This window comes from Meleagris gallopavo, chromosome 2 (assembly GCF_000146605.3).
Source record: "Meleagris gallopavo isolate NT-WF06-2002-E0010 breed Aviagen turkey brand Nicholas breeding stock chromosome 2, Turkey_5.1, whole genome shotgun sequence".
Lineage (NCBI taxonomy): Eukaryota > Metazoa > Chordata > Aves > Galliformes > Phasianidae > Meleagris > Meleagris gallopavo.
The window spans coordinates 25,115,712-25,140,022 of NC_015012.2; the positions used below are offsets into that span (position 1 = coordinate 25,115,712).

At 36.1% G+C, this 24,311-nt stretch overlaps 1 protein-coding gene across 1 annotated transcript in view; it reads right to left on the reverse strand.

Annotated features, from left to right (window-relative positions):
• Positions 1-24,311, reverse strand: part of SRBD1 (S1 RNA binding domain 1) — a 124,076-nt gene that overhangs the window by 10,812 nt on the left and 88,953 nt on the right. The window contains exons 19-21 of the mRNA XM_010706778.3: positions 8,835-8,941; positions 6,914-7,090; positions 3,148-3,318 (exon numbers count right to left, since the gene is read on the reverse strand). Of these exons, the coding sequence (XP_010705080.1) occupies positions 3,148-3,318; positions 6,914-7,090; positions 8,835-8,941 (455 nt within the window). The remainder of the gene's footprint in view (positions 1-3,147; positions 3,319-6,913; positions 7,091-8,834; positions 8,942-24,311) is intronic.

A 24,311-nucleotide genomic window follows, 5' to 3' on the forward strand; every position in this document is an offset into this window, starting at 1 on the left:
TTTTTTTGCTAGTTTGCTGCAGAGCTATTCTTTTCAAATGGCTATTTGCAAGATAAAAATATTAGAAATATTTCCCCCCTGCCCTTCCCCACATTACTTTGGGGGATCAAGCTATGCCAGGTTACCACCTTTATATTTCATGAACTTTCAAGGAAAACATTTTTCTATTGAAAGAAAAATAACACTGAACATAGACTACATTCATAGAAAACACTCTGAGATGTTTTTATTTAACTGTAAGAAGTAAGATAACAGAAAAAGTCCAAAGGAAATAGAAAAGACTGATTCTATTACAGGAACAGATGCTATGCTTATTACTTAAGGTGTTTCATTAACAAATGTTATTATATTTTTATACTTGTTTTGTTATCAGTTGACATTTTTTTGTATAATGAAACTTTATGGTATAATACCTACAATGTGCACTTGGATTTAAATATTTCACCTGAAAATTCAGTCAAGGAAGGCAAAGTGCTTGGTGAGAAACAAAGAGCAGACAATGGCACAGCTGGAATCCTACTTTCAAGAAACTGCACTAGACAAAGAGAAATGACATGAAACATAGCATTGGTCTGTAGCCACATCATACTTCTCTAATGGCTTTGCAGCTCTCAAAGCCCAGTAAGTTTGACAGTGAGCTTATTCTAAGAAACTCCAATATATCTCTAAGCAATGTTGGCAGGACAATAGGTGTCAGTCCCCTCGCATAAGCTTGCAACTCCAACCACCTACTAAAACTGTCTCCGGAATTTCAGTTGTGTGTGAATATGTGAACTACCCCATACAGCAATACTATTCACTATTTCAGATATAAATTAACCTGTGTTAATTTAGCTTCTGTGATGGCATAGTACTAGATAAAACCCTACAGTATTCTACCACTAACTGACTACAGTTTTCTGCCCTGAAGTAGTCTTTTCACATCAACCAGTGCTTAAGCAAAGCTGGTAACACTATGAACACTTTTTTTGATTATATTGTTGTACTAGAGCTGGAAAGCCAAATGAAATAAATACCAAATCCTGACTACTTGATATTTAAATTGAATGAAATACAATATGGTAAATCAGCATTAGTTTTGTTTATTTACCTACATTAAATTCACTCTGAAAAATCTAAAGTAGGGATGACTAAGGTTTCTCACACTCTAAATCCTAATTGTAGGATCCCTGATATCAGGATCTTGTCTTTTAAATTTTTTTAATTTCATTTATTCACCTATGGATAGGACAGAGAAATAGTAACAATTGGTGATGAGTTAGAAAAATGGAGAAAGGAGGAAAATAGGAATCCAAAATTACCTATGCATTGTAAAAAGAGTAGGGACATTAGTGTTCAGCTTCACACTGGCCCAAGAATCACGGCCAAAAGAGAAGGATATGTGGCATGGAGTAGACAGAAACAAAAGTGCCCAGCAGAAGGAAAGAACGTTCACCTATGTAGAGGAAATTGTATATGCAATTACCTCTTCTAGAGAGCTAACAAAGCATGCACTGTAGGGAAAGCATTCTAGAAAAGCAAGGATAAGAAACCTGAGCTTCATAAACTCAGAAATTCAGCATCTCTCTTTGGGGCTTAGAGATTGTTTTGTTATGAACAGGTAGCAGAACGATGTTTCTCCAGGAGTAATATTCTCAGATATCACGAGAACCCTGAAAGCATTTAACTGCTGATGAAATTATCTCCAGCATGCCTTAAGAAAAGAACCTGTTCACCGCAAATCACTTACAAAAATAAATATGTGCTGGTTTATGGTAGGAAATAATGTTTTCTCAAGAGGACAAGCTGAGTCTAATTTCAACCAGGACTGATGATAGGAAAGATCAAATCTTATACTAGCATTCACCAGCTGCAGTACCTCCCTGAAGAGAGGCACACATGGGTTCCTAATTACTTTGTGTGACCTACAGAAAAAACATTCTCTTCTTTTAGCTGAAGGTCACATACTAAAACCACCATCACATTCATGTATTTGGAAACTTAATATAGACATCTTAATCAGATCTCGCAACATCAGAATTTAATTGTAGAGCTTCATAATAATGAGGCATGCTTATATATGCCCATGCATTTATGTGCACAAACAATCATGCATAAACAAATTTTTGTGGTCAAAATTCATGGAGAAGGAAGTTTGTTTGGCAAATGCTGACCTCAAATCATGAAATAAAAGCAGTTGTTAACGATACAGAAGTATTAAACTACCACTGCCTGAAAATCTGCACAGTGTTTCAATGAGATTATTTTTTAAGAACAAATACAATTATTTTTTTATTTAAGGTCCTGAGCAAAATAATATATGAAGCACAATCAATAATAAAGCACAAGATGAATTAGATGCTTTCTACTAAGTTGCTCAGAGCATATAATGAGCTAGTACTCTATATTACAATGTTTTAAAATAATCCACTGACTTCTCTGAAATTAGATGTCTTACTAATAAACTTGATGCATATGCTGTTTCACTGTTGGCCTCAATAACATCTAAATGTTTTAAGTTTCATCAAATTCAGTAGAATTTCTTGCTACCTGGGCACTCAAAGATACCAGACAACATTCTCCAGTATTTGTGTAAAATTCAGCAATGAAGTGGTCAAACCCAGTTGCAGATGCATTTGCTAAAGGGAAACATTTTTTCCTAATAAAGTCAGTGGTATTGCCAGGTAAGTTTAAATGCATGGAAAAAATGGGAAGTATTCCTACATGAAAAAAGTTATCCCCCAAAAATTCTTTACATAGGATTTGAGGGTAAGGGTAAAGAATAAAATCAGTTGGAACAAATGATTGGTTTCCACACTTTGAGAATTAAAAGTCCTAATGCTAATATTTGGCATAAGAAAAGCTGCCAAACAAAAGGAAATTGAAAAAAGTAGTCTCAATAAGGGGGAAAATGGTGATACGAAGTAAGAATAATGAGAGAAACATCTGGCAAACTTTAGAAAACTCACTAATTTCCTTATTGAAAAACAAGTATGAAAACTAAAAGCAAAAAGCTGCTAAACAATTAAAAATTTGCATGCAAATCTTTTACCTAAGAAGATAAATATGCCTGCCTCAAAAGACTGAAGAGGTTGTTATCAGAAAAAAACAAAACAGTAATTACATTTTTTTTTACATTGATGGTTCAAAAACTTTTCCACTGCTTACCTCATTGCAATGCTGTAAGACTCTGGATGGATACAAGTTTGGTCCAAAGGATTGGGTTGGTATGAGGCACTTGGTGTTGGCTTGCTCTTCTTTTTACCTTGTTTCTCACTGGTGAGTTGTGTACCTGCTTTAGTGAAAAGTGCATGACTTCCAAGCTGAGTTTTCTTATTACTGTCAGAAATAAAAAAATAGGCACGTCATTCTAGCTGAACAAGATCCTAGCACAGTGCTTAAGCATTAAAATTGCAATCAGACTTTTATCTGATATTCATTCTCATCAAAAAGTATATTGCTCCTAAATGATTGCTGTGGATGAATCTTAACAACATCACAGCATAAACATCTATCATATAGTTGTATGCATAAATAAATTTAATATAGAATAAACAGACTGTGCTTCATCAAAAATTCTGTGCAATGCCAAGATTACAAAAAAAAAGTAACGTATGAAGTAAAAAAACAATTTGAAATATTAAAACAAATAAGAAAACGGAAACATGAAAGTGTTGATAGTGTAAAATTCCTCAATATACAACCTACTGTTTAGTCTGCAAACTGGATAGTATCTTCTGTCTGTAAAATAGGTACAATTGTATTTACCTACTTGATAAAGATCATGTGAGGAAAACTTTCACAATAAATTGTCAGTCCTTAGATTGCCATTTAAAATAAAAGGGATACAATTAGAAAAAATTATAACAAAATATCTTTTTCACAGTGTCTTCAGGTAAGCAAATTGCAGAACAAAGTCACAATGTTTCAGTAAAGTCCTTGAATAACATTATTTCATTCTCTATATTTAAGTTTCTGAAAAATGTATGCTTAAATATGGGTCAGGTTTAAATATGAAAAATTTCAAATATGAAAAAAACTTAAACCAGTAAAAATCTAAAGGCCAAACCTACCACTATTTCAGAATTTAGAAATAAGTACCAGAAAGGTAAATGTCATGTTCTGCACTTGGGATGGAATAACTAATCACATATGTAGACTGGAAAACAAGTGGCTGGAGAGATGCTCTGTAAAAAGAGATCATGGGGTGCTGGCCAACAGTAAGTATAACATGAGCCTGCAGCATACCTAGGCAGCCAAGAGGGCAAACCATGTCTTGAGATGCAATAAATACAGCATTGCCAGCTAGTCAAAAGAGGTGATCCTGTTGTTCTATGCCTACTGTCAGTGTGGCCTCACTTTGAGTACTGTGTGCACTCCTGGAATCCACAGCATAAAACGGATGCTTTCACAGACCTTAACATCCTTAAGAAGTTAACAAAGCTAGAAGAAAGGTAGGAAGTCGTGTTTTGTGAGGAAATTACAACACTTGGGCCATCCAGTCTGGAGAAAGGAGGCTTAGAGGTGATCCCGCTGTTCTCTGCAGTTTCCTAAGAAGGGAAGCAGGAGGGATCTCTGCTCCTGGGAACTGAGGGCAAGATGGGAATGGTACAAAGCTGTGCCAGAGGAGGCTCATACTGGACATTAGGAAACATTTATTTACTGTGAGGGTGGTCAAACCCTGGAACAGACTTTCTGGAGAGATGTCCCAAGCTTGTCAGTGTTTAAGAGATATCTGGGTAATGCTCTCTGTAAGATGCTTTAACTTTTGGTTTGCTCTGAAATGCTCAAGTAGTTAGGCTTCATGATTGTTGAAAGTCCTTCTCAACAAAACTACTATATTCTGGTTTTGCAAAAGTGTCCTAATACAGCCTTCCTTAAAACAGTGATTACAATCTTGACTCCTAGTTGGTTAGATTCAGCTTTGAGTTGATCTGTTTTTCTTTAACTGGCAGGATAATAAAGGTTACAAAATCTCAGGGAGCCCCATGGACAGATTTGCCCAAAATGGCAGGAGGACTATATGTATAACAGCAATGCTGCAACAGAGGAGAGGAAAGAAAAAGACCTGTTATAGATAGCATTCACACTTCAAGCTCTACCATGGAACATATGCAGAAATGTAGGTGCAGATGCTTCTTTCAATACCAATATTTTAAATAACAACTATTTAAAAACCGTTAACTATATAGTGGCCCTTCAATACCTCAAAGGGAGCTACAAGAACGAAGGGACAGACTCTTTAGCAGGGTCTGTGGTGACAGAACAAGGGGAAATGATTTCAAACACAGATGGGGGTAGACTGAGGTTAGATATTAGGAAAAAAAGTCTTTTACAGTGAAGGTAGTGAGGCCCTGGAACAGGTTGCCCAGAGAGGTGGTGAAAGTCCTGTTCCTGGAGACATTCAAGGCCAGGCTGGAGGAGCTTTGAGCAACTTGATACAGCTGTAGGTGTCCCTGTTTATTGCAGGAGAGTTGGACTGGATGACCTTTAAAGGTCCCTTCCAACTCTAAGGATTCTGTGATTCTATTTGTTAACTTGCAAGTTCAAAGTACAAAAACTAATTCACACAGCACTCTATAGCCATCAACATGACTGGAGAGGACAAAAATAAAACCCTCCCCATTTCAGAAACTTTTTGGACTGTTGTGCAGGCAATGCCTTTAGAGCTTTATTCTGGCCTAAAACACCGAAGCTATAGCTGATTTTTCAAGTTATACAGTGTTCTCAAGTTTTATGGAATCTGACTAACATCAGAAGTGTGCTCTAGTAAGGAAAAAAAAAATGGTGTTGTTAAACATTTCCTCAGTAAACTTCAGAAAAAAAAAACAAACAACATGGCACCAGCCTTCTTTTCCTCTATCTGTACTGCCACATTCACTAGAACAGATCTGTTCAACATAAGGCCTATCGATCATTTGCAGCCTCAAAAATAAGTTCTTTGGTCTTCTGGTGATTAGTGTGCACCACTTGGCCTGCAGCATGTGCCTTCTTGCCAGATGGGCAACCAATCTGTATCCCTTCCACTCGGGCAGTAGGCCAGTCCTAATGTGCCTACCTCCTGCTTGGAAGTTACACATGTTCAGTTTGGCCAGCAGCAACTGGGAATACAGTATTGCTTCTGAGAACAAGGTTGGAAAAAGAATAACGTGCTTCCCTGGAAAATATTTTTTGGAGATGAGAAAGCAGCAAAAGGATGAGGAGGGTGCTATCACTCTGTCCCTTCTTAGTTCTTCATATTGGATAGAGAAATGAGAAAGACAGGAGAAGGAAAAGAGTTGCTGTCCTACAGTGGGCGTTTTCTGTTACGGAGAGGAAGCATTTTAGACGAAGAAAAAAAGCAGAACGAAGAGGAAAAGGCTTGGTACAGAAAAGGGAAGTGAGATGGAAAGGAAAAGTATGACTCAGTGTTGACAAACTGGAGTTAGTAATGGGCTTCTTACATATTTGAGAAAGCAAGCAGTCGCATCACGCTTTGTAGGTACAGCAGAGCTTAGCCCAGAAAGCTTATTTAACTTTCTCTCTCCAGGCACTGGAATTGAAACTCTCCAAAAATCCACTCTAGTTTACTACCAATGTGTTCTGCAGAGTATCAATCTTCACCATACTGAAATGGATTTAACAATCTCTAAGTTAAATATGAAGCACTGGCCTGTAAGATTTTAATACCTCATAGATAATGACACTGCCACATGTCACGTTTTTTCTGTTGATTCAGTTGAAGAATTTGCCATTAAACTTGTATTCTTATAGAGACTCTAACTTAGAGAACTAACTAATAAACCACGATGATGCAATGCAAGAGCTATGTTCAACAACTGACTTAAAGAATTTAATTTATTTCTTTCAAAGTCTGAAGACCCAGTATTCTCAAGTTTCAAATCTGAATACAAAACAGAAGGTAAAGGAGTCTTTGGAAAATTATTATTATTACCTGCAGAAAGTCTTTATATAGTCTTGATTGAATCTGATGAAGCCAGCACACTGTTGGAAAGTTTTGGGACCCAAACCTTTAACTTCCTTGAGCTGTTCTCGATTTATAAATGGTCCATTCTTTTCTCGCCATTCAATAATATTTCTAGCTCTGGTGGCATTCAATCCTGCAATATGTCTGAGAGTAAAGTTTACAAAATACATTTTCACCACTGAATAGTCATTAATACAAGTCTTATCCATTTCAAGTACACATATTACAGTAGAAAATTTGGTTTAAAAAAGTCTACAAAAATTAAACACAGCTAAGAATGTTGTAAAGAAACTCCTAGAGCAAAGGAACAGTCTAAAAAAGGATCTTTTCTCTGAATTCTGTAGAAGGAATCCTATGCAGTCAGCAAAACTTCGTACAGCAATAGGGTTCTGCACATGCCTAACTAGTAAGCCAGGGACTCATAATTTATGATCTGTGGGCTATTTCTGTAATACCAGTTTGATTTGTCATGTCTTATGGCCTGCCCCCAGCTGCCCTCTTCAGGAAACTACGTGGGAGGAAGGTTCAGGACAGACGAATTACTCCTGTGAGAGTAGCCCCCTCTCAGCTATTATCTTCCAGTGATACCGCAACACCTTGCTCCAACATGAGGCACTGGCGTCTGCTACCCAGAAGGAGGGTAGCTGAGAGCAGCTTGCCTTCCTTACACGATTTCACAGATCCACACAGCTTGTTCCTTTTCTCTCAGCTGCTCTTGAAATATAAGACCAGCTTGGAACTGACTTCATGAGTTGTTCTGAGGGCAACTTAGATCTGGCAGAGAACATGTCTGTACAGTGTAACTGCAGTAAGCCACATTCCTTCAGGAAGCAGTGTGTCTGTTGCACCTCTTCTATATGTACATACACACAAAGTTATATCCAAAGTGCAACAATCACAGAAGAAATAAAAACTGTGTTGGGTATTTACTTCTGGAGAAGTAAATGTCACCCACATGCCCACATGGCTCCAAATATCAGATATCATTGCTTTAAGAGACCTGTTTGTGGAATAAAACTGAATCTAGAAAAAACAAACCTGGCAGAAATAGCTGAAATTGGGAATGAGAAGAAAAAAAATAAATCTGCTATTTTCATTTTTAAGCAGAAGTAGAAAAAGAAATCCAAAGTTGGCAAAAACTGAGACACCTCTTTAACCATAGACAAAATATTAGGCATAGAATTTACTCCAAAAATTTCATAGAAACATTAGGAAACATAGCTTATTTTCACTGTCAAAGTACTTGATGATCTTAAGTCTTTGACAGTGAAACACTCAAAAGTCATGCAGGTGCTGTAATGTTGTCACCCTAAGTGTAATATCTAGCAAGAAGTGCGCTTGATGCATAGGAAAGCATTACAATCAAGAGAATGAGATTGATTTTTTAACCCAGACAAATAAAATCCAGAATATTTTTCCAAATAATTATGGAACAATTACTTAAAAAAAATCACATTAAAAAAAGAATCCACTTACAAAAAAATTTCCCCTTAAATTCTTCCCTTTCTCCTTTGACCACTAGATTTTTACATCCTTCTTTGCTTAGTACATACAAAAATACCTTTGAATGGACAGAAGGTACATTTGCAAAATCCTTACTGCAGAAGTACACATTGGTTATATTGAAGTTTTTCTAAATTGCAGTGTTGGTTCAAATTTTTTAACCCATTTTCCTCCAAGGTATAGTTTTATTTGGAGACTCACACATAACGTAAAAACTGAATTCCAAGGACAGTGAAATACTGTGTTACTGTGTCATTTTCATGTAATTGGAAATTTAAAACAAGACCCATTTGCTCCAGCTGAGTTAAAGTCAGATGGCAGACTAAACAGAGACTCTGTGATCCACACTCATGTAATTACTGGAATAGGAAAATGTTTGACTCACCTTAATAGTATTTCTGAGCAGATGTTAATATCAACTCCCACAAAGCTGACACACTCTTCAACCACACTGTCCAGAGTTGCTTTGAGCAAGGTCTGTGATACATCATGCTGAGAAACAAAAATGGAGATATCAGGTTACTGAAATATTGAAGCATACTATTGTTTAAAGTTCTTACTTATGTAACGTTAATGCTATCCTTGCTGGAACTTATCAATAACTTACGTGATGGTACCTGTTAAAATCAAACAGTAGAATGCTTTTTTTAAATGTCTTTAATGTTTTTCTTGCCACACTTCTGTCACAATAAAAATCCCTAGAGAATAAGTCTCTCCTCACATCAGCTTTTCTTTCTTGTTTAATAACTATTTATCCAAATTACTTAAAAAACAAAACTACATTAAACACATAATGCTTTGTTTAAAGGAGTAATCTTTCTGTTCATCCACTGTCCTTTATCTGACATTTATATATAACCTCACTTTGAGTGATTAAAAATAAGACAGTGTTTTCAAATAAGGTATTTGGAGAAAAGATCACAAATGCTGTTCTTTTTCACCCACATACGCATTTGTGAAATTGTCCTATATATTAGCATCATACTACAGTACAGATACTAGAAGAACAAACTAAGTGTGGATAATACATTAGGTACATATCAACCCTGCAGCAATGATGTGTTTCAGGTTTTAAACAGATTTCTAGGGAGACTGGCAGGTCCTTGACAGAAGCACCACTAAAGGAAATTCTTCCATTTTTTCCATTACTGTTAATAACGCTTCCTCTTTTGCCCTACCCCCCTTCAAAAAAAAAAAAAAAGAAAGAAAATCTATCACACCTGTCAAAGATAAAAGTACTGAAACTCTAAGATTTCTTTCCCTTCACAACACAGGCATACTTCAATCTATAACTTCTAGTTCCCCACACATATCCATCAGTGCTTAGAAGTCTGACCTGGAGGGAGAAGCCTCTCTGAATGCAGGAGCTAATTCAATCACTATGTTGGCTTAGCTTCAGGGCTCTTATATGTCACTCATGTAAATCTGAGTTGATCTGTTGTGGTTTTGTGATGCATTCATTTAGGACACCAGACTGGAATTGAGCCAAGGCACCAAACACTTCATCCACTACTTTGTTTAAACTTCTAAAGCCATTCAGATCTTTTAAAGTTCTCATAATTAAATTTAACATGCCAACAGCATCAACTTCTATTTACTAATATTGGTAGTTCATTAATGAGTGATTGGTTAATACCTATAAGGAGCCTAAAACTTATGCCAGTGCACCTCTTAGACCTTCATTCCAAGAAAATGTGAATGTGTTTTATTATGATATCACTTACAATGACATTTTGTTGTAACATACATTAAAAAAAGTTGCATTAAAAGTGAGTGCAGATTTCACCACAATTACTCCACCCTATATAGTCCGCATGCAAAAGTCCACATAGTTGCACACTGTCTCAACCTCACAAACACAAAGCTTAATAGAACATTTAGCAGATGAAACAACAATCTATACTTACTAATGTATTACTAGTGAATCATAGCTTTTTTTCTGAATAAAGAGAAAATGTCCTAAAACAAACAAGAAAACCAACAAAACCAATAAAAAAATATTTTTATACTAATGTCTTTCTGAAGATGTAGCTTCTCTTAATAATTACGTTCTATATATTCCTTCCTTTTGTCATCAGTTGGGTAAGTACTAGAACTAGAGGATTCCAGCTCACACACACACCGATGTATTTATGTAAACAGAACAGTAGTACCAGACGAATACTGGTGGATATGAGAATAAAATACCAAAATTGTTTAGAAACATCCAAATTTTCTGTTCTTTGACAAGTATAGCTGCAAAATACAGAATTTGATTTTCCATGAAGAAATACAAAGTTAAAATTTACTAATGTAAATATAACATTTTTCTTTATGATGGAGGAAGGCAAAAAGAGCTAAAAATGCACAGTACTCAAAACTCCTGCTTTTGAGAAAGGACACTGGCTCACTCCAGGGCATTTGGAAGTTGACTCACAAATTCACAATTCTTGGTCACTCTTTTATATATATATTTTTTGTTTGTTTGTTTAAAAATTAATTAGAATAAAAAATAGCAAGTCTGTGACAATGGTTGGGTAGAATGCTGTTTCCATAGCTTTCAGTCTCGCTCCTTAAAATGATGATTATTCTTCAGTAGGAGAAATACACAGCCACGCAAATCAAAATTGAGACATTCATCATCATCTCCACAATAATTAGTAGACTGGAGTACAGCAAAGAAGGTAAGGAAATATATAGATTTGGCCAAATCTTTCTAAACAGTTCTTTGTATGAGACTTGATTCAGCAAGAGCTTTATTTCCATTTCTGCTAAGAGTAAACTCAGAAGCAAATCAGTCAACTATACTACAAATAAAATGGGAAAGGGTATATTACAACCCAAAATAAAGCATCCTGAAATACTTATGCTAATGGAAGAAAGATCAGTGCTCACGATTCCTCAGGTTTGTAAGTGAAAGTGGCATTTATCTGAAGATTTAAGATTGTGGATACAATACTTTGTGTAAAATTCAAGTAAATGCAAGTAAAATTCAAGTAAATTCAAGTAATGCAAACAACTTGGCGAAAAGAAAAGAAAGGAAGAAGGAAGAAGGAAGAAGGAAGAAGGAAGAAGGAAGAAGGAAAAAGGAAAAAGGAAAAAGGAAAAAGATTCAACTGTTATTTCTTTGGCCAAGAACTCCTGCTCCTAACAAGGAATCCTCAGGTCTCTCAAAGATTATTTGCATCTTTTAACTTGATTGGCGCTTGACAGTCACATTAAAAACAGACAAATACAAAAGAGCAAAAAAGTACAACAAAGCAAGCCATGCACAAACTCTTTAGTACCAACACCTAACAGAAATACCACTTGGAATGCACATCCCAACACCTATGTCAAGGCACTGATGAGGAAAAAGCTGAAAGGTAAGTGTAACAGATCAAGATAAACATAAGACAGTGCAGCTGTTTTAGTAAACATGTCTCAAAGCTACCAATACCTCTCAGATGTAAAATATATTCAAGCTAGAGAATGAAATCAAGTTGCAAATGACAGAAAACTCTCCAGACAACAAATCTGTCTTTCAAGACCTTCACAGCCTCCTTTTGCTGTGATGGAGAAATTTCTACATCCCTCTTTATGTTGATATGAAGCAAAGGATAGCGTTATGAGCAGTTTCTAAAAGTAATTAAAAGCACTACTTCATGATCCTAATATCATTGTAAAGACTTTCTACTGCTAACAGATTATACTTTAGAAAGGTTTAAGCATCCTTATGTCTTCCAGAAAATTTATTTGCCTTCTCCAGTATCAGAGGTTTGATATTATATACTTCTGTATGCTATTTATATGCACTACGGTGATATCATATTATTCAGACACTAATAGAAGCTATGCTACTCACTTGCTTCAAATAAAAACTGCGACCCTCTCAACTATGGACAGTACTCTGTGCTTAGAAATATCAGGCACTGTAACAGTATTTTAGTATTTGTTTTCTAAGGAATTACCCAGCAATGATTGCTTTCTTGCTTACTCTGAAGAGCTATGTGCACTCCCTGGAAATAATTAATGCTACTAAAAACCTTGAGATGGTGCTACAACACTGGGAGCCATTTTTCAAAAACCAGTTGTACTCAAAATGAGATCTCTCAGCTGAGAGATATCTAGCAATATAGTCCCTATAAAAGTACGTGTGTCATTAGCACCAGAAATTTATGAAGGGAAAGAACCATTGTTCGCATGTAGTCTGGAGGTGTGTTGCATCTGTATGAGAATGGATGGTGGACAAATACCCCGATTTTATTCGACCAACTCTCAAGGTACCATAGTACTAGGGCTAGATTAGAACAACTCGAACCTGCAGCTTTTTGCGACAGTGACCCCAAAGAAACACTAAAACAATCAATGTACATAACCAGTGCACTCGGTAACCTTTTCCGATGTTGCTATAAAAATCATACTTTCAGGAAATAAATTAGGATTGTTTTGTGTGAAAGAAACAGTTTAAAATTCTACTGCAAAACACAGTGACTTTTAAATACATATATTTTATATTTATTAAATTAGTAGAAATCAACAAGACCAGCCCACACTTCATTATTAGTTTAGAATACCAGGAGTCGAGCCAGCCACCTTCCAGTCCAGTTGGAAAGGAATCAGCCATTCCCCAGTGCTCACAAGCTCAGCACAGACATGACCTAATGCTGCTGCCCACGAAGTAGCAGGGAGGGGAAGAGCTCACAATCCTGTGTAACAGGCATCAGGTTATGGACTCAGGCCAGGAGGAACAGTAACACGGCCAACATTTCTGATCAAATTATACCTCACTTGTCCTTTGAATCCAAGTCAGCCTTCAATGAGTAAAGAAGTAAATGCTTTTTTTTCCCCCCTTAAGTTCTGAAACACTTCTAGCAGCTCATAAAACATTATTTTGTTGGTACCAACCATTAACTTCTGTACCCACGAATTTTAATATTGGCATGTGAGACTAGCCAACATTGCCCTTAAAAACATATATACTTTCTTTAAAAAGAGGTATAACCTTGCAGCCTGAATGACATTTACTGAATGAGAAATTAGGTGAGACAACACATGCAAAGCAAAGTTCAGAACTATATCATGTTATAGAGAGTCAAACCATAGAAATGTGTTTTGCTTAAAATTTTTAGAAGGGAAACACATTCTCTGCTATTGCTGTGGCTCATATACAATCAGTTGCACTTCAAATGCTTGTGAAAGCTAGAAGCAAAATATGTTCAGGACAAGCCCTTAAGTACAGCAGGACTAACACAATGAAAATAGTCTAATGATGAGTAGTTTTCATGGGTTGAATTGGAAGAAAATTAAAAATATACCTTTTTCACCTTTGTCAGGTAGAAATACTGGGAAATTCAGACTAGGGTTTTAATTTCTAGGATCCTCTGGAAAACCCCTTTCAGTTAGACTCTTAAGAAAACAAGCTTATTCCTCTGATGTTTGATAAAAGGTCCTAACTTAAAGAATTTCTTTTGAAGACTGTGGCTTCTCCAAATGTTATATTGTTATAGGATATATTGTTATCTTATGTACTTAACTCTGATTCATTTCTTGTTTTCAAAAATCTGAATTCTGTTTATTTTAATGGCACATTACTATTACTGAAATACCCCAAGAGAAATAGATTTCTGTTTTCAAAGAAAATGATAAAACAAAAACAATGTCTTAGATTCAACACTGAAAAAGAAAACAAAAATGCACACTTGATCATGTCAGTGCTTCAAATCACTTGCAAGTTGCTGAAATACATCTTCTATTTACTTGTTCTTGCACCCCAACAGATGCAGTAAAAGTGATATTCCAGAAATCTAGGAAGAAAATGTACATTCCCATTTCTGTACAAATCCACATCCTAGGGAGGTTGAAGCTCAATAGATATGGAGATTATCTGGGAATACTACAGAAAGACAAAGCAGGGAACATCAGGAGTTTCACAGGTGATTTCAGACTTCTGAAATGCAAGTGTCATTCAGGGATTTTTCTGGAAAATGGCTAAGTATAAAAGAGGAAAATGAAAAAAGTAAAAATAAAAATAAAATTTACACTCAGCTTCCATTCCTTTTCAGAGGGAGAAAGAACCATGTCTTTCCAGAGGAATGCAGGAATTCTGTTTAGTCTGAAGCTAGCAACCATCCCCCTGCACCCAAAGGGTGAAGAACAGCAGCAATAGGATATAAAATTCCAACTGGTCTCATTCAGGGCAAAGTAAGACTCCAGAAGATGTTAAGGGCTTCACAAAAGTCTATACAAACAGAAGGCCTCCACAGAAGACACACTTGACTCTCATAAGAAATGTGATACTTACAACACTATCAACTACAGCAAAAAAATACAAATTCATTTAAGACTATGTACAGTTAGTTGATGCACATTTTATTGCATTCTGCAATTCTGATATAACGAACTTCTCATGCTCACTGGCTTTCACAATGTTAATGTACACACTTAGCAACCACTCTGTGTGGTGATTAACATGGTATTCGTATCAGCAGTGGGCAGAATTTATTTTTAAAAATTACACATCCATTCTCTCATTAGAAAAAAAAAGTATTTATGCCAAACAATGACTTTCAGTGGTTTTCTAATCTCATACCAACAGGATTAGTTATGACACGATTAAGTAAAAAGAAATATTTTTACCTAATGTGAAATGAGATTCACAAGATCCTTTCATCCCTCTTCCCGCCCCCTTTTTTTTTAAACAGATGTGTTCAAATTAAATATCCTTAAAGAACAGCTTCAAATCCTGTTCTTCACTTCTCTCTCAATTCTCTTTATCTCCTCCTTTGCTTTCATTGAACACTGCTCTCTTCAATCCCAAACTCTTCCACTGCATAGCTCAAGGCAAAAATACTAGGAATGAAACAAAATGCAAGGCACTGTTCAGCAGAAAGCACAGGCAAACTTAAATAAAGCAAGCTTATTTTCTCTCCTTGCTAAGAAGCAGGCACTTGATTTTGATTGACATATGGCATCACAAAAGAGTCAACCAGAGTAGTGTTTATTGAGTGACCCATGAAAGACAAAGCTGACAGAAAAATCAGGAAATGTGAAAAAAAATAGAAGTTTGTTCAGCACCAGTGTTTATGGATTCAACAGGCACAGTACATAAGCATCCATTGTGTCATTCACATCTTTGATAATTGAAACCAATTTCAGCACCACTTATTACATATGACAGCAAAGTTATTTTTAAAGCAAAAGTACAAAACCCCCTCCATGATATAGGAAACTCGTGCCTGCGCTGCACTAAGATTAACAAACTTCGCATTAAAATGTGTATTCAGTTCTTTTCCTATTACGCATATAACACAAGAAAAATGTTTGCATATTGAAAAGTTGACAGGACTGAATAATACACTAACTGCACTAACTTTTCAGCAACAAAAATTACCGTGACAACTTTTTACAAGTGAACGAGAATATCAATATTTTTCCCCACTCTCAAAAAGATACAGTACTTCAGACCCACCACTGCTGTTGATAGCACGTGATAATTACTGATGAAGTAATTAGCATAATATAAAAAATTGAGATCAAACTAGATGAATGGTATAAACAATAGCAAACAAATGCATTTATTATACTGTACGTTGAGATAACAATTGACTACTTCTGTTATGCCTTTTTTTTCTTTTTTAAACAAAAGCTTTCAGCAGGCATGAGGAAAAAGCACAATCAAAGAGCACGTAGATTTCCAGTATTTCTGTCAGACAGATATCGCTTTGTAGCCTTGTACCATTAAACTTTTTTTTTTTTTTAATTCAAAGTCTGGAAATTCCTTCAAAAGGCTTTTTGCAAACATTAAAATACAGTTTTTAAATATAATTATCAATGTAGAAAATAATATAAAATTCTCTAGGGTAACAAATTAATCAAACATAGGTATTCTCTAGTGGAAGATTTGAAGATAAACACCATTGCTGCATTATTATTATTGACTTAAAGTTCACAAAGTTTAAGCCTCTGATGTCTGAATATGAATATATTCATTGTGAACATATTTAAATGTATTTAATTTGACAACAGAGATAAATATCACATCTTAAAAACTCATCTTTTTCCCTTCAAAAAAATCTTTCTTCATTTCTTTATTAATTTATTTAATGTTCAACCACATATAGTTTCACAGACGGTTAAAAGAAATCATGAAATAAATAAAAAAAGGTATTAGAAAAATGTAAGGCTTATGGTTTGAAACTCTTAAAAACTATAATTTTAAAAGCATGTGTATTAGCTTCAATTATTAAAGGAATTATTCCAAGAGGCAACTGTTCTGCATTCCAGGACTGCCCCAGGTTTGTTTTTGCTCAAGTGTAAAAGGAAGGGAGAATAGAGATCTCTATTTGAACAAACTTTTAGAACTGCAAGCTGAGAGACTGGAATATCATCAAGATAGAAAAGAATCAAAACTACTTCTGATTTAGTATCATACGTCCACCTCCCAGTACTCCAAAAGCACACCACTACTTTATGATGAGGAGAGCAATACAGAATCAAGCCTGTTCCATTGAAGTCATCAATTGATGTGGTTATTAAGGGCACAACGTCAATATCAGTTTAGTGATTTGCAGGATTAAGTTAAGGGATGAGGTATCAGATTGGCTCCAACCAAATCAGAAAAGTATATTCAGTGTGACTGCCTTATTACTTTGCAAGGATCCAGAATTTTCAAATATGAAAAAAACTTAATTATTGTATACTCCTTTCTGTATAGAATTTGTATTTAGAAACACCAAAATACAGTCATTATTTTTGTTTAGAAGAACACAGAATATTCTTGTTTAGAATCAACAGAAGCATGAAGCTTCTGACTTTCCATTACATGAGGTAGAAATTGCTCTGATCAGAAATTAGACAACTGAGACTCCTTCAGTCAGCTATGAACAAACTTCAACTTCTGGAATACACAAAGCTTGGCAAAAGAGCTCAAGTGAAAGTCCTGCAGGGAGGTGTGCAGCACGTGCCTGGCTAGGCTGGCAAAAGGAGTGAATTTAACACACTTGTGATGAGCGGAGGTAGACAACTTAGCCTGGCAAGTCCTTGTCATCAGCCCTGGCCCAAGTTCTACCATCCATCGCAAAAGAAGGATGCATTCTCAACAACTAAAGTCCTTTCATAAAACATTAGAGGTAATCTATTCTCCCAAACATTCAGGGAGACAGAAGAGGTAGCTGGTACTATGAAGATAGCAAGTAGTAACTTTTGGTTTTGGTGTACCAGTTCTGCAGTCAAAGATTGCTTTGACCTGAAGATGACAGGATCTGGGGGATATATTTTTTTCAGTAACAGTTCTGGTTTTGCTAGAATATCATGAAAACACAACAGCAATAACTTCCCCTGTCAGACACATATGCAAAAACACTGCAGAACCTTTCACCTTCACACTAAGATACAGGTACATAAGAACTGTCCCAGTTTTACAGATGAAAAACTAAAGACATAAAAACTTCGTGATTTCCCTTAAGCCATACAGGAAGTCAATGAAATGTAGTCAATGAGAACTCAATTCTTCATTTCCTGTCTGCAACCTAAGCATAATTACCCAATAACATACATACTATACTCCCAAAATTTTATTATGTTCATGCACTCAGCATTATGTTCTCTAATTGTATGGTTCAGGGGCAGCTTGCAAGTGCTTTTTGCATCTTTGCTTTGAGTTGTGGCATGCATCCATTGATGGGAAACTATTTTTTTTCTAATAAAGGATTCTCAGTTTTAGGAACTAAAAGTCATTTCCCATTGAGCACTTGTCTTAGTTATTACAGCTGGAGAGACAAAAATGCTGCAACTGAATCCATTATATTTTGGTCCGGAGGAAGGGTCTATATGCCCAACCTAGAGGTCAAAATTAGGCTGCTCTGTTTTATAAATTGTTTTCAGATAGGTATCAAGACTTAGATGCAATTAGGCTATATCATTAGACTAAAGATTTAAGGTCTGAACGAGAACTGCTATTTAATAGCAATTTAATTAAATACCAATAGTGTGAATTTACAACTCTAAAAGCTGATCCCAAGCCCTAGTGATGCCAACTATCTGCTAGAATACTCAATGAGACCAGCTCACATGCATAACCAATGTGGATGAATAGCTCCAAAATTGTCTAAAGTAATTTTACTCTTAAGATACTGATTTCATAAAACAGGTAGAAGAATTATAAATAGCCCATGCTTGGCTATTTAAAGAGGACTTAAAAGGAGGAGATTTTTATTATTGCATGTATGCTTCTGAAAGAGAACAGGAAAACCAGCATCCAAATGGTTCCCAGACTGATTACTGTTTCTTATGCTCAGCAGTTTACTTAAAATAAATTCCTTTTCATTAAGTGGAAAAAAATGTTGGTAGCTGAATATATACAAGCCTCTGTTTTTATTTCAAAGTGGTAGGAAGAGGCCGAAAAATTATTTAAAAAATTTTGTCTTGCACTTTCCACCCTGTCCAAATCAAAAAGGTAACTAGTTGTTATGGGATCACCATTCCTATGTCTTCATTGAAAGTCTCAAAGATATCCTTTCACATATCTAATATACACTGATAACAGTTCACAAAAAAAAAGTTGAATTACCATGGTTTCCATTGCCTCTGAGGCATATTTATTAGAAGAATGTGTGACTGCATTGAGTGACTTGTTAATAAACTTAAAAACAACAACAAAAAAAGCAAAAGATGTCACAATAAACAAACATCCAGTCAGTAGTCTGCAGTACATGTGGCTCTATATCTTTCCTTTCTCCAGGAGAGATGTGAAAAAGTCTAGCTTCCTCTAATGCCTGAGCTGAGAGTTGCATTTTATCTGGCATGACAAAATAACTGTAGTTTGCCGTCAAAAGAGACAAATCATGAACTGCACACAGGTTTTCTCCAAAGGCAAACCAACTGAAATATATTTTATTCACCACTTCGCTAAATCAGCAGATGATGAACTTTCAAGATAGCAAATGCATACAGTATTTCAGATGTGAAAAACTTAACTCATATTTTGCAAATGAAGGAGAAAAAAAGGCATAACAACACATCCTCCCCACCTCCCCCCGACAACAAAACATTTCTAAAAATCAGGATGTAGACATTCAAAGAAACAGAAGTCTTAGCTCTTAGCTAACTTCTTCCCAAAGCCCTTAAAATTAAACTCCACAGCACATTAAAATATGCCATTTACCTGGGGCACTGGCTTTTCAGAAAAAGATTATATACGAAGCACACTGGCTGAGTAAATAGAGCTGGGAAATTATATGGTACCTAGTAACAACAGATCAGATATCAGGATGCGATAAAAAAGAAAGACAGTCTAATGATGTGTGCACAGAGGGAAGGAATGCTAAGAAAAGAAAGCACAGATATCGTATTTTGCATGTAGCTCAGGACATATTCTGTGGCTGTTATCCTTCTTATTCACATTCAGCAGAATATCTGTGTTCTTTAACAGTTCTATTCAGAAGTACTGCTAACAGCATACTAAAAGTAGGTCGCACTGAAAGTAATGCCTCCTATTAATGTCCATGGAAACTACAATAGATACAAAGAGCCCAATAACACTATTTGATAGAGCACACTTCCAGCTATATAACACTAGTTTTCAACACAGTCACTATCATCAGCTGTGCATTTTCACCCGCAGTGAACAAGAGCCTGCATGCCACACTTGTGGAAATCTGCACCAGCAGAAGTAATCTACTGTTGCTGTCAGCACTACTGAAACGCACCACCCACTGCTTCACTGTGCTCACATCCACTGTCCAGTCTCCACAAACATTCAGCAAGCATCAGTGAATGTCAACAGGTGCCATTTTTTCTGCAAGGAGGAAACCAACCCTGCACCTTTGCTTCATATGCAGTTCCACATCAGATGCCATTTTGACAGACTGGCTCTCCTCTGCCATCTGTCACACAACAACAAAATGTAACGGAATATTGGTGGGAAGGTTCAACCTCTACCACTATACAACCAACATGCACCTCTGGTATTGTGGGCCAACATAATCAAATTATTGCATTACTTTCAAGCAACCTTTGTAGATGAAGGAGTACAGGTAATCAAGAAAAATCTATGGCTAAAATAGATTTACTTTAGATCTCCATGATATTACTTCATCAAAGCATACACGAATAACATTGATGCAACACAGTTTTACTACCACTAGCAGAGGCAAAAGGATGGGAACCTGGCCACCTTACACTTTCTGAGAAGACAGGAATAACGTGCCCTTTGAAAAGCTAAGAGAACAGCTTTTCCTGGAAAAACGCATTTATTATTAATATATAGATGCAGTCAACATGATATATTGTAAAGACTATCCACAGCGCATTGATCAGAAAATCGTAGTGCATTAGAAAAACAGAGGGAGAGAGGCAGAAGAGGCAGAACAGAACTGAGGAGGATTCCACAGGGACATAAGTTCAAAATCACTTTTTTCAATTACCTATAAGTGGTAAACAAGATACGATTCTCTGAACATGCAGAGGAAAGAAACATCAAAAGCTGCATACAAAGACACATATTTGGCAACCCAGTCAAAAGGTCTGCCAGCAAGCTCTGCCCTGCTACATTGCAGCCAGGCCAAAGCTGGGTTTGCCTTCAGTTTGAACTCTCCAGTTGTTGTACTCTCCCACTGGGGATAGCAAATGTTTCAAATAGGAAACTATGAAAAATATTACTAAAAAGACTCATCGTAGCCAGACATATACACTAAGATAACACTTAGAACTGAATCTGATGGTCCATCACATCATCTTTGTTCTCTTCATCAATGGAAATGGATTTTTTTTCTCATCTATGGAAAGCACTCAATAGCAATATCTGAAAATCCTGTTGGTTATTATCTAGCAACCTTAAGTAGTTTAAAACATAAGTGAAAACTGAAGAAAAATACTTGAGCAACTGTATCATTAAGAATGATATTTTTATTATTCTTTATCAATCATTTCTTAACATTCTGTCAATTCTCTAGATCTCCTTTCACTAGATACTGCCAAAGAGACAACAGAGCAATGTATTGTTTAATAGGGATAACTAATGCTTGAAAGGTCGCCACGTAACACCTACATAGCATTAGCTTCTGGCAACATGCATTCAGCTTACTGCTGAACATGAAGCTCACTAGTTTAATACACACGTCTGTAAAAAGTTACAAAGGTTCTGGACACCCAAGTGCTGGACTGAGTAAAGAAGGAATTATGGCTTCTTCAAAGCAAATTTCAAAATCTTACAGTAGAAGAACAAAAGCACTAAGTATTACACCAGAGTAAAAGTAAATATGTTCACCTGATCATGTTGATGAAGTACTTCAGCTTCTTTAGAATGGACATCTTGAGCAAAAAACCTGCAGGGTAGTTAGATGATGAAGGACCTAGCAGTAATCCACCAGGCTCACACCTGCCCAAAGCCAGCACTCTGCAGATATAATCCAATGAGTACTGAAGAGAAAGGATAAAGCAACTGGATTGCATTGCCAGGAACTGGTAAACTGAAGAGTACTCATACAAATCTGTCATAAAGATCTCTCACATCACCAGTTTACAGCGGCTGGAAAGAGAATGGCAGTGAAGGCTAAATCTGAGAAGCATCACCTGGTAGGAACACTCACTCTGATCTCTTATGTTACAAAAACTTAACTGTGTCTTTTAAAGGGCTAAGAATATGTGAACAGGTGTATGAGCATGAAAGCAGGCACAAGGAAACACAAGCTGTAGAAGAACAGAAAGGCAGAACTGAGCTACAGCTCCAGAAATTATTCCCCATGCGTGCATTTGGGCACAATACACAGGGTGATGGAACAAGGAAAAGTATGCACAAAAGAATTCCCTTTACAGACTTGCAGAAGTGTAAGGGAAACTAAAGGGTGAAAAGCAAAGGACAGTATCTGCACTGTGCAACTACAGGCCACGGCCCGCGTTTCACCATCATTCAGGGGAAAATGGGATCTGCAACTGAAAAGATAAAAATTTCAGAGGACAAAATAAAAACCATGTCCTCAACTTCTCACCCCTACAGTTCTTTCATATATAGTAGCATCCATCAACCCAATTAAAACAAAATAAAGGACAACTTCACATCAAGAATAAAGAGTGGGGAAAAGAATATCTAGACAGAAATAACCAGTCTCCAAGAACACTTATTTTGCTCTGTAATAATAATAAACACTATGTGCACCACTGTCAAGGAGGATTACAGTTGTTTTAAAGCAAGTGAGTCCGAAGACCCTAAATACATGTTTACCTGATTAAAATGAATGCTTTTCTTTAAAGTTTCATTTTATACTCCCAAGATTTCTGTGACTGCAAACCATTCTAATGTTTCAGTCCTTAATTTATTGATGAACATTGTCTCAACAGATTCTTCCAAAAAAAAAGTTACCATATAATAAAAGCAAAGTAGCAATATTAAATGTTTAGTCCTATTGCTGAAGTAGAAATGGGAAAAATTGAACACTGTGAAGCAGCAGCACACTGATCAGTCTCTCCTGTTGTCTACATCCTCCTATGCATTTTTAAGTGAAGACCGGTCATTTACAGCTAAAAAAAGAAAAAAAAGTCTATTTTCAGATAAAAAAATAACTGGGGAACAGCATTTCAAAATTTTAACTATATTCCACTGTTTTCAACAGGACAATAGCCATTTACCTCTTCTTGTATTTGCTAGTGCAGTACAAGGTCCCACACTGTCCTCTGCATTCTATGTTCGCAAGGGCTCAACTTTCCTTTGAAATGCTGCCACGCTTGGTCTGTTTAAGAATGAAACCTGCTTGCCCTTAGGGCTTGATAGAGTTAAAGGGCAAAATCCTGGCTCCATTTAAAGTCAGTGGGCAGTTTGCCATTTAATTCAATTGGTCTAGTATTTCACAGGGACCTTATGGGTATACTGAAAAGCTTGTACCCATGTATCTTTCTTTTGCTTGGAGGAATAGCAGCAGCATGTGTTAGATTCTAACAGTAAAGTCTGGGTGGTAACCATAGGACACTGGCTTTTACTTTCAAAGCTCACATCAAGCTCAAAAGCATTCAAAATTCTGAGATAAAACTAAGTATTGGTTCACCTACAGTAAGCTTCTAGTTGGCACTCAAAAATTTATTCTAAAATTTAGAAACTACAGTAAAGGCATCTAAGAAAACATTCACTTTCATTTAGTCCAGATGACTTTAAAGAAAAGAATCACAAAAATCACATTTTATTTCACAGCAGGAAGGCACGTGTTATTCAATACTAGCAAAAATGTGGCTGTTCCCAGTGCTATACTGCAACTGGGTTGGGAGATATTTGCAGAGACAGCATAGGCAGGACTTTTTAGATGACCCCAACCTCAGCATTCTAAACAGACTATAAAATGTAACTAACAATTCAGAGCAATAATTACGCTTTCATATTTACTTTCAGAATTGTACCTCCAACATACCTCTAACAACCTAAGAGGTACAAACCTTCAAATGAATCATAAGGATCTAAAAAAGTATTTCCCTAAGACTTATCTGTTTTTATTTAACTTTTTGTTTATTCCAAGACTTTCATCATGGTGCCACACAGACACGTTCCTAGCACCAAAACATCTGGCTGCTGATTTGAAGTTCAAATCAACATGTGAGAAATACCTCTTTGACAAGGAAGATGAGATGACATGCAGAACTCCCAAAGAAAAAAATACACACGCTCCTCAAAAAGTAATTACTTCACTAGTGTAGGGTTGGATAAGGACATCAATTTATGTCAGGTGCAAATCTGTAGAGATTTTATAAGAAGTAATTAGTCAGCTATGAGTAGAGATAATTCAGAAATTGTAACTGTTGTTTGTGGTTCTTATTTTATTTTTTTTCTGAAAGTATCTATATAAAAATGAATGATACTATTACTCACCTACTTATGAAATGAGATTCAAATACTCTCTCATACAAGTCATAAAATTATGGA